Consider the following 14864-nt stretch of genomic DNA (forward strand, 5'->3'; position numbering starts at 1 on the left):
GGTACAGGTTATTTTGATGAGATATTTATATAAGATAGGGTAAATAACTGTATTATAAAAAAAATATGAATTACAGATTCATCTCCATCTGTAGCCCCTTTGTCGCTACCTCAGCCATCATTTGAATTTATCTTCGGGCGCGCACTCGCCGGGTTCAAACGCCGTTCGAACGAGCCACAAGCGAGTTTGTGGCTATTGAACAACGTCGGCTACAACTGGAAGAGTCCCGTGAGGAGAAGCATCACCACAGAGAAATGGAATGGCTGCGGTTGGAATCAAGGAGGTTGGATATACAGGAAAGCATGACCAATATTTTAAGCAGGTTGTCGAGTAGTGTGGACCATTTAACCAATGTACTGCCACTTCTTACTAGGTCGTCGTCACTACCTTCTACTGAAATTATTTCTGATATTTAATAGTGGCATGGCTCGTGGCTAAGCTATAACCGCATAAGTGGTTCGATCACAGGTTAAGCTATGCTTAATGCGTGTTGCCAGCGAGTGGACTGTATTTGTTGGTTGGTCCGTTGGTCCAATGGGTTCGGACCGAGCACTGGCGGGATACAAAGAAGCAGGGGTTCAACGCAGTAAAAGAAATTGTGCAGTACTTACATAGTTCTTTATTCTCCCCAGTATTTCTAGGCTTCCTAGTCTTCCAAGGTTCCTTTCCGGATGCTCACTGGATGTGGAATGCCTAACCGCCGGGAGGGCCCTCTATTTATAGTGACTGCCGACCAATCACGGGGGCGCGTATTTGGCGCCAGCCAATCATGGCGTGCCGCGTTCCCGCGCTGGCCGGCAAGAAACCCTTCCAGAGGCTTATCCCGGCAGTTAGGCGTCCCTTACAAATGTTCTAGACCTTTTTACCCTATTTAACCCTATCCTTATACCTTTATTTATATAAAATAATGTCTTAAAATAAAGATAATTGCAAAAAACCCGCACCTTAATCATGACAACAACATGGTGCTGCCCCCTGTGACAGAATCGGTAACTAAAAAGTGAATTTTATGTAGGTACTTTTAAAACAAATCTACGTGCGTCGCCACCTACCGAGAGTTAGTTACAACAAATTCTAAATAATTGCGGGTACTTATGAAACAACTCCTGACAATAATTGTTTCTAAGTAAAACCTATTTCTAGGTTTTTCAGGGTTAAATAGTATATGGACAACACTTAGGTAACTAAATCTTAGGTCTTAACCATAGTCTATGTCCCTAGCATACATCATATAGTCTTAAACATTTGTAAACAAACCTTAACATAACATAAACAATGTTTCAAATATATACCTACGTACACCTATAACTGATTGCAAACGTAAACAAACTCATTAACTTTAAGAAACTTGAAACGTTAATCAAACAAAAACTATAACATACTTAATTTAGGTGTACGTAGTTGTCATCTTGACATTGAGAGAGGGCGCCACGGTGCTACTGTCGACATCGTCTTCGTAATCATTTTCGGATTTAAAAAAAGTACAAGTGCATAAATTCTACTAAAACAAAGACAACGTAATAAAGAAACATAAGTTCTTCAACATACATTGTGGACAGTGTTAGAAACGAGTTCAAAACACAAGAAACCAGTGAAAAAGCTCCAAGCCAAATAACTGTTGCTGTGTCGAGATTTTGTGACTTCTTTCAAAACAAAAGACAATATTGAGTGATTAATTCTGTGAACGATTAGTGAAGTGTTATAAAACAAATAGGGAAGACTTTATGAGAAAAATAAAAAAAATATCATAACCTATTTATACAAATGAATCGGCAAAATTGAACCATAACGACTACAACGCCATCTCTTGCAAACCTAAAGAACTCTGTGGACAAGATACTAATAGGTAAATCACAGATCGATTCATAAATCCAGCCGAGTCGGTAATTGCTAATAGTACGGAAGTGTGTCACGAGAGTGCGCTACTATTACAAAAAACAAACAGCAACAATATTTTTAACATGGAAGAAGTTCTAAAAGCACTACAAAATATCCAAAAAGAACTAGATGAACAAAAAATAACAATTCAGAAAAGCGGAGAAAACGTAACAGAGCAAGTAACGCAAAATATAAATAATATATTAGACGAGAAATTTAAGTCTTTGGAAGAAAAGTATGAAAACCTCAAGGATAAAGTGGATAATCAAGAAAAAAGAATATATTTCCTCGAAAAACAGGCGAGACAAAGAAATATAGTTCTATTCGGTCTGAAGGAAACGGAATCATCATATTCCAGCTTAGAAAATATTATTATTAATTTTATAAATGAACATTTCTCTATAAAGATAGACCAAAGGGACATACAGGAGGCTAAACGAATTGGAAAAAAAGGGGAAAGGCCAAGACCAATAATTATCACTGTCTCAACACTAGGTATAAAAATAGCCATATTTAAACAAAAAAAAGTACTTGAGGATACTCCCTATTACATAAAAGAGGACTATCCTGAGTATGTTCTAAATAAAAGGAAGGAGCTACAAGAACAAGTACGCATTGAAAAAGAGAAAGGAAACTCAGTTAGAATCAAATATGATAAAATAATAATTATGAATAAACATTCGAATCACACATCAAATTATAGCAAAAGAATGCTTTCTAACTCTCCTGAAAGTATTACCACATGCACGAACCCAAGCGATGAACACAAAACGCAGGCCAATAAGAAAAATAAAACAGAGGCTCCCATACAAAGATCATCCAGTTTATCAGAGGGGCCAGTAAAACCAGGCATATTGAACTTCTTCCACAAGCACCCGACTAACACATCGAAAAATCAGGAAAACAAAACTAATAACATATAACAATTAAAGGCCCCCTCCCACGCGCAAAACTATATTGAAAATAGACTAAAAACTAAACATCTTCCAAGCCGGCTGGTCACCGTGGAAGAATATGACCACAACCCTCCAAAGATATCACAAAAAGAGAATGAAGAAAAATCAAAAAGAAACAAAGAAAACCTCTACATAGCAACCTTCAATGTTAGAACTCTGCTATCACACGAAAGAATAATAGAACTGGAAAAAGCATTAACACATATAAAATATGACATAATAGGTATATCAGAAGTTCGGCGCCTCGGAAATAATATAAAAGAATACAAAGAATTTATTCTCTGCAGTACAGGGCAAACGCAGGGTAAATATGGAGTCGGTTTCATAATTAAAAAATATCTTAAACAATATATAGAAAGTTACATTGGGGTCTCAGAACGCGTAGCCCTGCTAAATCTGAATATGCCAGGAAAGAAATTCACCGTCATGCAAGTATATGCCCCAACGGAAGCAGCAGATGAAGAACAAGTAAATATTTTTTATGACACCATCTATGACGCAATGGATAAAGCATACGAAGATTTTATTTTGATGGGAGATTTTAATGCCAAAATTGGTAAACCACAAAAAGATGAACACTTAATAATGAAACGGTATGGATATGGAACAAGAAACTCACGGGGTCAAAGACTTATAGACTTTGCGATGGAGAATAGGCTAGCTATCATTAACACCTTTTATAAGAAAAGAGATCAAAGAAAATGGACATGGCAGTCTCCAAATGGTCATAAAAATGAAATAGATTTCATACTGTCCAATCATCCTCAATCATTTCAAAACATTGAAGCAGTAAATATTAACTTTTCATCAGACCACCGACCACTCAGAGCCAAAATATCACTCAGTAAACCTGTGAAAACGCGAACCCGGTTTGTGAATAAACAAAATAGTACCCTCAAAAACGAAGAAGAAATACAAATTTATAAGGAAACCTTGCAAACTAAAATAACATCTCTACTCAACACCGAAACTACTATGACAGTACAGGACTACTACGATAAAATACTTAATTATATAACAGACAGCTTACAAGTCGCACGAACGTCTCATTCAAAAAAAGTTTACAATGTACTCACTGAAAACACTGAAAGACTTTTAAAACGAAGACAAGAGCTACAAAGAACTAAAAACAAAACGCGAGCCATGAAAAATGAACTCAGAGCTCTTTATAAGTTACTAAGCAAATATATAAAAAGAGATTATAAAAACCATAGAATTAATATCCTTCAAAACCATTTAGAAAAAAGTGGCAGTCTAAAGAAAGGATATAAAGCGCTGAGGACAGAGAAAACATGGATTGACTGTTTGAAGGAGTCGGGAGACATTGCTTATAATCGAAAAGACATAATCAACATTGCTACAAACTTTTATAAAAATCTATATAGCACACCGGACATAGCAAGAGAAACAAACCACCTTGAAAATTCGCAATCCCACTTAGAATCAATAGAAATTACTGAGATAATTGAAACAATAAATAGACTAAAATCAGACAAAAGTCCAGGATCAGACAATGTTACTAACGAAGCCATAAAAACCGCCTGCTCTATACTAGCTGCTCCACTAACTAAATTATTTAATTTAATTTTCGAAACTGGTGTAACACCTTCGCAATGGTCTGAATCTAATATTATCTTGTTATACAAGAAAGGAGACCCAAAAGACATCAGCAACTACCGGCCGATAAGCCTTCTACCTAGTATTTATAAACTTTTTTCTACGATAATAAATCAAAGAATTAGTACCACACTGGAAGAAAGTCAACCCATTGAGCAAGCAGGATTTAGGAGAAATTTTTCAACTATAGACCACATACACACATTAGAACAGATAATTGAAAAATACCAAGAACAACAAAGACCGCTGTATATTATATTCATCGATTACCAAAAAGCCTTTGACACAATCTCGCACGAAAGTATATGGAACACGCTAAAAGCTCAAAATGTAGAACAACAATACATAGCAATACTAAAACACTTATATAGTAATTGCTCAAGTAGAGTCAAACTGGAAACGACTGGCCCAATCTTTCCAGTCAAGAGAGGAGTCAGGCAAGGAGATCCGTTATCCCCAAAAATATTCATTGCGATATTGGAATCTATCATAAGCAAATTAGATTGGAAAAAATGTGGCTTATACATTCAGGGAAAATACCTAAACCATCTACGATTTGCGGACGACTTGGTTTTACTTTCTGAATCGAGCCTACAGCTGCAACATATGATAGATACTTTACATACAGGAAGCTGCAAAGTGGGATTAGAAATGAATATCGCAAAGACCAAAATAATGACCAACTTCAAAAAATCAAAAATAACAATCGAAAATGAACCATTAGACTATGTAGATCAGTATATATATTTAGGTAAACAAATTGGATTCCACAGAGATAGAAATGAAATGGAAGTAGAGAGAAGAGTGAAACAAACTTGGAACAAGTATTGGAGCTATAAGGAAATATTTAAAAGCGAAATGCCTATCAATTTGAAGAAAAAAGTCATGGACTCGTGTCTCATTCCTTGTCTGACATATGCATGTCAAACATGGAAATTTACCAACAAAGTAAAGAATAAAATCAACACATGTCAGCGGGGAATGGAACGCAGTATGTTAAATATAAAGAAAATACAAAAAATAAACCACAATAAAATACGGTCAAAAACACAAGCTATAGATGCTCTTAAATACAGCCAAACGCAAAAGTGGAAATGGGCTGGTCATGTAGCACGTCTTAAAGATCGTAGATGGACCAAAACAGTAACGTCCTGGAAAGGCCCACCGGGTAAGCGATACAGAGGAAGACCGCTCACTAGGTGGGATGACGATATTAAAAAAATTGCTGGTCAAAAATGGCAACAAATAGCTCAAGACCGAGAGAAATGGAAAGCTTTGGAGGAGGCCTTTACCTTAAAGGGGGTTCCAGTATAGTAAAATCCTACTGTCTTCTTACTTAAAATATATTGGTTATATGATAGTAAACTATATATAAGAATAATTTAGGTTACATTATAGTTTCTGTATTTTTAATTTTTTTCTATTGTAAAATAAGTAGGCATAGGTTAAAAACAACATAATTGTAAGTTATTTCTTTTGTTAAACTGGAAATATAAAGGCTTTTTTATTTTATTTATTTATTTAGTTGTCATCGTCGCTAACAATGCGGTTGGTCCGTAGATGGGTGACCATCTTTGTCATAACGAGTTCCTCCGTGTTTCGGAAGGCACGTTAAATTGTGGGTCCCGGCTGTTATTCCTACATTTTTGACAGTCGTTACAGGTAGTCAGAAGCTTGAAAAAAGTCTGACAACCAGTCTAACCAAGGGGTATCGTGTTGCCCAGGTAACTGGGTTGAGGAGGTCAGATAGGCAGTCGCTCCTTGTAAAACACTGGTACTTAGCTGAAACCGGTTGGACTGGTAGCCGACCCCAACATAGTTGGGAAAAGGCTAGGCCAATGATGATTTAATAGTGGCATTTAGTAATACGTGTTTTTTAAAATGAGAAACCAGACTGGAGATTTTAAGTTTTACATTTTTGATATGTATAATTTGTTGTTTTTTAATAGTTTATAGCCTAAATATTACATTACTTGTACCACAATATTTTTTTTCTTTATCTTTACCGTACTACTGCCTAATATGTCTCACACAGCTGTAAGTTGTAAAAAATAAATAAAGAAGACAGCAATAAAATACAGATTTTGTTATTTATATCATTTACTAAAAATAATGAGAAAAATTGTAATTATCAAATCCTGTTTAACAAACAATTGAGTACAGCTCTCCCTTGCAGTAACTCATTATGGCTTTGGCTGCCTACAGAAGCAGTAGATGCTGGATCTAGTGGCGAAAAATGATCCCCATCATCATGTACTGCAGAGAGGTCTTGAGGAATTCCAGCTTTTAGGATTAAATTGTGTAATACACAACAAGCCATGGTTATTTTGCTTGCCACAAATGGGTCATAATGTAAAACCCTGTCCTTAAGAAGGCATCGCCAGCGGGCTTTCAATAATCCGAAACACCGCTCTGTACAGTTTCTGGCTTGCACATGTCTTTGGGTATAATTTTCTTCCCTTGAACCTTGGGCCGCATTGAGGATAGGAGTCATTAGCCATGGACGTAGAGGATAGCCAGAATCACCTGAGAAATACATTGTGTTGACTAAAAAGGATAAAATGTATAGTTAGTGGTGATACACACACAGACAATCACAACAACACACAAACCTATTGTAACTTAGTCCAATGTAAATTACTTTTAGATTTCTATCTATACTTATAATAAATCTGTAGAGAGGTCAATTCTGTACATAAAATATATTTAAAAAATAACTATCAAGGGGTGGTTAGGGATCGCTACTGATGCCAAAAATGCAATCAGTAAAATTTTTGTCTGTCTGTCTGTCTGTCTGTCTGTCTGTCTGTCTGTCTGTATATTCGTTATAGAAACAAAAACTACTCGACGGATTTTAACGAAATTTGGCACAATTATTCTTCATACTCTTGGGCAGGTTATAGTATACTTTTCATTACGCTACGACCAATAGGAGCAGAGCAGTGAAGGGAAATATTGGGAAAACGGGGTAAGTTACTCCATTTTTTAAGCTTCCGTCACGTGTGCAGGCTTATAGGTTAAAGCTACATAGAAATCATGTATGACGGAAATATTCTCCCTAAAATTATATAAAAAATATTCCTCGACAGCATATGTCTAACTTTTATGGTTGACTCACAATAACACGTGAAACTCCCGATAGCTTAGCAATTCGGAGATTTCTGATTGTATTTGTCTACTCTAACGTTTACAACACTATCACTCATCCCCAATTAAAAAAGTTAACATTATTACCTATTCAATAAAAAAAGAATCATGTAAATCGGTGTAGAAACACCAAAGTTATACATGAAATAATAAGAAATCGCGCGTGAATACAGAGTCATGCTATAAGGATTATTTTATTTTCGTAATTGGTAGTGTTTAATTATATTAATAGTTTATTTTCGTTATTATTATATTAGTTATTTTGGTAGTGTTTAATTGTATTAATAGTTTATTTTCGTAATTGGTAGTGTTTTATTATATTAATAGTTTATTTTCGTAATTATTACATAATAACTATATATAATTGTAAGTGTAAGGTAGCTTCAGTTACCGTCGATTAAAAATACACAATGCCACCTAAAAAACGACCATCTTTATCTCGAAATTCGAGAGATGCTAAAAGGATGAGAAATGCGCGTTCTCAAGAATCGGCAGAGGAAAGAGCACATCGGTTAAGCTCTATGAGAGTTAGTGCCTCAACCTCTCGAGCCAATGAAAGCTCTCCAGAGAGAGAGATGCGATTAGCAGCTGACAGAGCGAGACGAGCTACATCACGGGCGTCTCAAAGCTCTTCTCAACGAGAGCTGAGGCTTACCATTGACCGAGAACAACATGTGTTATCCCGAGATGCTGAAACTGCGTCACAACGAGAATTGCGTCTCACTGCTGACCGCGAACGGCATACATTGTCTCGCGAGTCAGAAACCTACACTGAGAGGGAATTGCGTCTCACAGCTGACCGCGAACGTCATATATTGTCTCGCGAGTCAGAAACCTACACTGAGAGGGAATTGCGTCTCACAGCTGACCGCGAACGTCATATATTGTCTCGCGAGTCAGAAACCTTCACTGACAGAGAATTGCGTCTCACAGCTGACCGCGAACGTCATATATTGTCTCGCGAGTCAGCAACCTACACTGAGAGGGAATTGCGTTTCACAGCTGACCGCGAACGTCATATATTGTCTCGCGAGTCAGAAACCTACACTGAGAGGGAATTGCGTCTCACAGCTGACCGCGAACGTCATATATTGTCTCGCGAGTCAGAAACCTACACTGAGAGGGAATTGCGTCTCACAGCTGACCGCGAACGTCATATTTTATCTCGAGAATCTGAAACTTTAACTCAATATGAAGACCGTTTGACAAATGATAGGGTGCACCATAATGTTATTCGATCTCTCGAAGACGCACATGAGCATGAACAACGACTAGAGTCGGTACGCGAATATTATAATTCTTTGAGACAAGAACGATCAGTAAGTTTGTCTAATGAAAGATTAAGAATCGAAAATATTCGGTCTCTTGAAACGGACGAACAGCGAGAGGCCCGTCTTACTGCAGACAGATTTCGACATAGCCTTAATAACTTAGATGTACACATAGAAGATCAATCTAGAAATTCGGTGGCTTGGTCCGACAAATATAAAAGTGGGTTTGCTTATAACCTCACAATTGATTATGGATCATCTTCTGTAATAGGCGATATGAACGTGGTATGTCGTTTTTGTAATGCTTCAAAGTGGAGTAAGGAGTCAGCTGGTTTCTGTTGTTCTACAGGTAAAATAAATTTGCCTTCATTCGAAGACCCACCGGAACCTTTGAAATCACTACTTTTAGGGGAACATATACAATCTAAACAGTTTTTAGATAATATTCGCACTTATAATAGTGCATTTCAAATGACATCCTTTGGCGCTCAACAAATCTCAGAAGGTCATTTCATGCCTACTTTTAAGATACAAGGTCAGGTTTACCATTTGATAGGATCCCTTTTGCCTGAAAACCAACCTAAGTTTCTTCAAATATATTTTGTATCCGACTACAACGAACAGTCGAATATAAGAAATCAATATTTCCCGAATTTAAATACTGAACTCATATCACAACTTCAGAACATGTTGCATCAGGTTAATTCGTATGTATGCAGTTTTAAATCGGCATTAGAAGCTCTTCCTCGAGATGATGATAACAATTATAAAATTGTTATAAATGCCGATAGGCGTCCAACTCAGGAACACCCTGGGCGTTATAATGCTCCATCCACGAATGAAGTTGCTGTGGTATTGGTCGACCAGGAATGTGATAGGCGTGATATCGTTATCCGTTCCAGAGATAATTGTTTGCAACGTACCTATTTATGAAACCCACAGGGCTTACGACAGTTTGCAATATCCTTTGATATACTGTCGAGGGGAAGATGGTTATAATTTTGCTTTATACCAAACTGATCCGCGTACAGGCGCACCTAATTATAATAAAAAGATTTCATGCCTTCAATTTTACTGTTACCACTTGCAAGTAAGACGGAATAGGTTTGTATACTTTCAACGTTTTCGTGGCTTATTCAATCAGTTTATTGTAGACATGTACGCAAAATTGAAACCGAAAGATTAGTTTATATACGATCTAATCAAAGGCAGCTGCGCGTTGAAGAATACGTGCACCTTCGCGACGCCATGCAGCAAGATAACGATACGGTGAATATGGGTCGTTTAGTTATTTTGCCCTCTTCTTTTACTGGTGGTCCACGATACATGCACGAAAGTACTCAAGATGCTTTTTGTTACGTAAGAAAATATGGACGTCCCGACTTATTTATTACTGTAACTACCAATCCTAAGTGGGATGAAATTACTCGGGAGCTTCTTGAGGGTCAAGCACCGCATGACCGCCATGATATCATCGCAAGAGTTTTTCATTAAAATTGAAATCAATGATAGATCTACTTACCAAAGATAAAATTTTTGGAGAAGTATTGTGTTATATGTATAGTATTGAATGGCAAAAACGCGGCTTACCTCACGCACATATCCTGCTTTGGTTAAAAGATAAGGTTCGACCTAATGATGTAGACAGTTTAATCAGTGCTGAAATTCCAAGTCCGATTGCAGATCCCGTGTTATACGACATTGTTAAAACTCATGTGATACATGGTCCATGTGGTTCGTTTAACGGGAATTCTCCTTGCATGCAGACGGTCGTTGCACTAAAAGATATCCAAAAGCCTTAGTGGATGGCACTGTAACAGGACATGATGGATACCCATTATATCGTCGCCGTTCAAGAGATAATGATGGTTTTACTGTTGAAAAGCGAGTGTCTGGACAACAAGTTACTTTAGATAATAGGTGGGTCGTTCCGTATTCTCCTGTGTTGTCCAGAGCATTTCAAGCTCACATAAATGTTGAAATGTGTAATAGTGTAGAGTCAATAAAATATATTTGTAAGTATATTAATAAGGGCAGTGACCAAGCTACATTTGCTTTGAGAAATGAACATGATGAAGTTACAAGATTTCAGTCAGGCAGATATATAAGTTCTTCAGAAGCTGTGTGGCGGATCTTAAGTTTCAACATTCACGAAAGATTATCCACCTGTGACTCATCTGGATGTTCATCTTGAAGGCGGCCAACGTATATATTTCAACGCCGAAAATGTCACAGAACGGTTAGAGAACCCTAGACAAACAAGTTTATTAGCATTCTTTCGACTTTGCCAAACTGATGATTTTGCAAAATCTCTTTTGTATGAGGAAGTTCCATCGTATTATACCTACGATAAGCAACGGGGTGTCTTTAATCGAAGACGCCGTGGCAGGCCTGTAGATGGCGAGTCAGGTATTTTTAAAGAACATGTTCTTGGTAGAGTGTACACCGTTCATCCTAACAACGCTGAGTGTTTCTATTTGCGATTATTATTACATACCGTGCGAGGACCAACCTCATTTATAGATTTGAGAAAAGTAGACGATGTTGTTTATCCCACTTATCAAGCAGCTTGCCAAACGCGTCATTTGCTTGAAAAATGATCAGCATTGGGATGACGCTTTAGCAGAATCCTGTGTTAGTGATAATCCACGACGGTTACGCCATTTATTTGTAACATTACTCACATTTTGTAATTTGTCAGATGCTGTAACATTATGGGAAAAATATAAAGAAAATTTTCAGAAGACTTTCTTAGAAATATACCTAACAATGATGAAGGCACAACTAATGATAATTTCCGTGATCTTGCCATAAATCAGTGCTTATTAGCTCTTCAGGATGACTTAACAGCAGTAGGCGGTAAATCACTCTGTGAATATGGTTTGCCAACACCAACCTCAGTCGGAGAGGTAACTAATAGGGAATATTCCGCAGAGATTGGTTACAATTTAACGGAACTGCTGACAACATTAGAAAACGGTGTCCCAATGATGACTGCAGAACAACGTTCAGTTTATGACCGCGTGTGCAATAGTGTTCAAAATAATTTGGGAACAATATGGTTTTTAGATGCACCTGGAGGAACTGGAAAAACCTTTTTGACTAAATTAATATTGGCTTATGTTCGAAATCAGCGTAAAATTGCTCTTGCCGTAGCTTCATCAGGGATAGCTGCAACATTGCTACCAGGAGGTAAACTGCTCACAGTATGTTTAAAATACCAATTGATTTAGATCGCACGGAAAATCCAACCTGTAGTATTTCAAGAAATAGCGACAAAGCTAAGGTATTAGCAGAGTGTAGTTTAATCATATGGGATGAATGTACGATGGCCCATCGAAAGGAGTAGAAGCGGTAAACAGAACTTTAAGGGATATAAGATAAAATGATCGACCAATGGGCGGTATCACGGTTTTATTTTGTGGTGATTTCCGACAAACCTTACCGGTAATACCACGGGAACCCGAGCTGATGAGGTTAGGGCTTGCCTGAAAAGCTCTTATTTATGGCGAGATATACAATCGGTGCATTTGACTATAAATATGCGAGTGAGAACTGGAGATAACCCGGATGATAGTCAATTTTCTGACACATTATTAAAGATTGGTGAAGGTACCTATCCACAACTACACCAAGGAAAACTTATACTGACGCCTGAATTATGTTGTATGGTGCAATCTCAACCACATCTTATATCGTCGGTTTACGGTGACGTAACAAATATATTAAATAGGGACAATTCTTGGCTATGCGAAAGATCTATTTTAACTCCTCGCAATGACCAGGCATCTGAGATCAATAACAAAATACTGGTCGAATATACAGGGGAAAGCAAAGTTTATAGATCAATAAATAGAATGGTCGATGAACAAGAAGCCACTAATTACCCGATAGAATTTTTAAATTCTTAAATATGCCCGGACTTCCCTCTCATGAAATTTGTTTAAAAATTGGGATACCGATTATTATGCTCCGAAATTTAAAACCACCACAACTTTGCAATGGAACTCGACTAAAAGTAACCCAGTTGCAATAAAATATAATCGAGGCTCAAATTTTAACAGGTTGCGGTGCAGGAGAAACCGTCTTTATTCCAGAATACCCTTAATACCAAAATATTTTCCATTCCAATTTAAAAGGACGCAATTCCCAGTATCGGTGTGTTATGCAATGACAATTAACAAGGCTCAAGGGCAGACTTTTCGTGTTGCTGGAGTAGATCTCAGTGTCAGTTGTTTCTCACATGGTCAGTTGTATGTTGCTCTTTCCCGTGTTAGCAGTTCTAAAAGTCTTTATGTTCACGTGCCGGACGGGTCAACTTTCAATATAGTTTACCCGGAAGCTTTGCACTAAAGTATTTTCGTTTTATAGGTACCTTTACCTTACCTTTATAAGGCAGTGGTACTTATATTGCCACCAGAATTTGAACCTTAACACATTATTATAAAGTTTAAAAGCTATAAATATTTTTAAGTTTTGTGTCTTATAAAGGGTTAAGCCTTATGTGAACGTGATCTAAACAATATTACCAATATAAATAATAATAATAAATATTACCCAATACATTAACTTAATACACAAGGAGTTACACGCTGACGGAGTCGCGGACACAGCTATCTATACTTTTCTGCCGGAAGTCACTATTCCACGCGGACGAAGTCGCGGGCACAAGCTAGTTTTATTATAATTCTACTATTGTTTTAAAATAGAAATTTATTGTATTTTTAAAATTTTGATCTCATAATACTATTAGTTAAAAATTAAGCTACTTCACATTTTGTTATAAATAAGATTACAATACATACTGATATAAACGATATTGTCTCCTCGGAGGGTAGCCTGGTGATCTGTAACACAGGTCTCACCTATCACAGACACCAGTCTCCATTTTAGTACAAAAATAAGTATTGTAACATTGTGTGATGTGAGTATATGTGAGTCATGCGTGGATCCACCAAATTTTGCATTCACATTAGTTATTGTGAGATTACTATCACATATCTGAAGAACACGAAAAACGAATAATTACTATAATAATTGGGGTTGTGGAAAAAAAATATACATTTTTAAACTGAATTAATTTTATTAATAATTGTGTAACGTGAAAAAACGCAAAGAATGTTTTTTACTGAATTATGAGCGATTAAAAATTTATAAAATTACTAGCTGTTGCCCGCGACTTCGTCCGCGTGGTTAGAAGATACATGTTATGATTTAGATCTACCCCGTTTTTTCCAAATTTTCGATTGTATCTTCGCTCCTATTAGTCGCAGCGTGATGGTTTATAGCCTAAAACCTTCCTCGATTACTGATCTATTGAACACAAAAATGTTTTTTCAATTTGAACCTGTAGTTCCTGAGATTAGCGCATTCAAACAAACAAACAAACTCTTCAGCTTTATAGATTAGCTAGCTGTTGCCCGCGACTTTGTCTGCGTAATTTTCAAGATGTGAAAAACAATAAAGTTTAATAATAACGATCATCGCAATATGTAAGGCAACATTTAAAAAAGCGCCTTTTATGTTTTAAGCTTTGTTATAAAATTCTTTCGTAGCTATTTTGTTTTAAGTTTTGAGCTTGCTTTTTTTTTATTTCCACGTTTTATGAATCTAGAGGGCCCCAAACAGTATTAGATGTTTGGGTCAAACATGTTTCATTGATTACGATACTGTCCTGGTGTTCAATATTTCGCAGCTGTATTAATGTTTTTTTCTTATTTTACCCCAAAGAGAGCGGTTTTATAACTTTGACATATCTGCCTGTCTGTCTATGACATCATAGCTTCGGATCGGCTAGAGCTATTTCAATTTAGTTTGATTTGTATTAAAAGTGATTTATGTGTTCTTAGACATGTTTGGAAAAATCGAGCCGTTTAAAAATTGTGGGGCTGCAAGCGAGTTCTTAGTTTTGTAATGATGATATAATTGGTGGCAGAAAAATGGATTTGGAAATCCGATTGTCAAGCTATAGATAACTTAGTCTTAGCGCCTCTGC

At 36.8% G+C, this 14864-nt stretch overlaps 1 protein-coding gene across 1 annotated transcript; it reads left to right on the plus strand.

The window, feature by feature from the left end:
* Positions 1 to 1409: 1409 nt before the first annotated feature.
* Positions 1410 to 3012, plus strand: LOC113506094. Its single transcript, XM_026888953.1, has one exon. The coding sequence runs from the start codon at positions 1962 to 1964 to the stop codon at positions 2799 to 2801; it is 840 nt and encodes a 279-aa protein (XP_026744754.1). The 5' UTR covers positions 1410 to 1961; the 3' UTR covers positions 2802 to 3012.
* The last annotated feature ends 11852 nt before the right edge of the window (positions 3013 to 14864 follow it).

The sequence above is a fragment of the Trichoplusia ni genome, chromosome 28 (assembly GCF_003590095.1).
Source record: "Trichoplusia ni isolate ovarian cell line Hi5 chromosome 28, tn1, whole genome shotgun sequence".
Lineage (NCBI taxonomy): Eukaryota > Metazoa > Arthropoda > Insecta > Lepidoptera > Noctuidae > Trichoplusia > Trichoplusia ni.

Excerpts from the sequence above, each read along its gene's own strand:
- LOC113506094 (XM_026888953.1), top strand. The coding sequence starts at position 1,962 with ATGGAAGAAGTTCTAAAAGCACTACAAAATATCCAAAAAGAACTAGAT.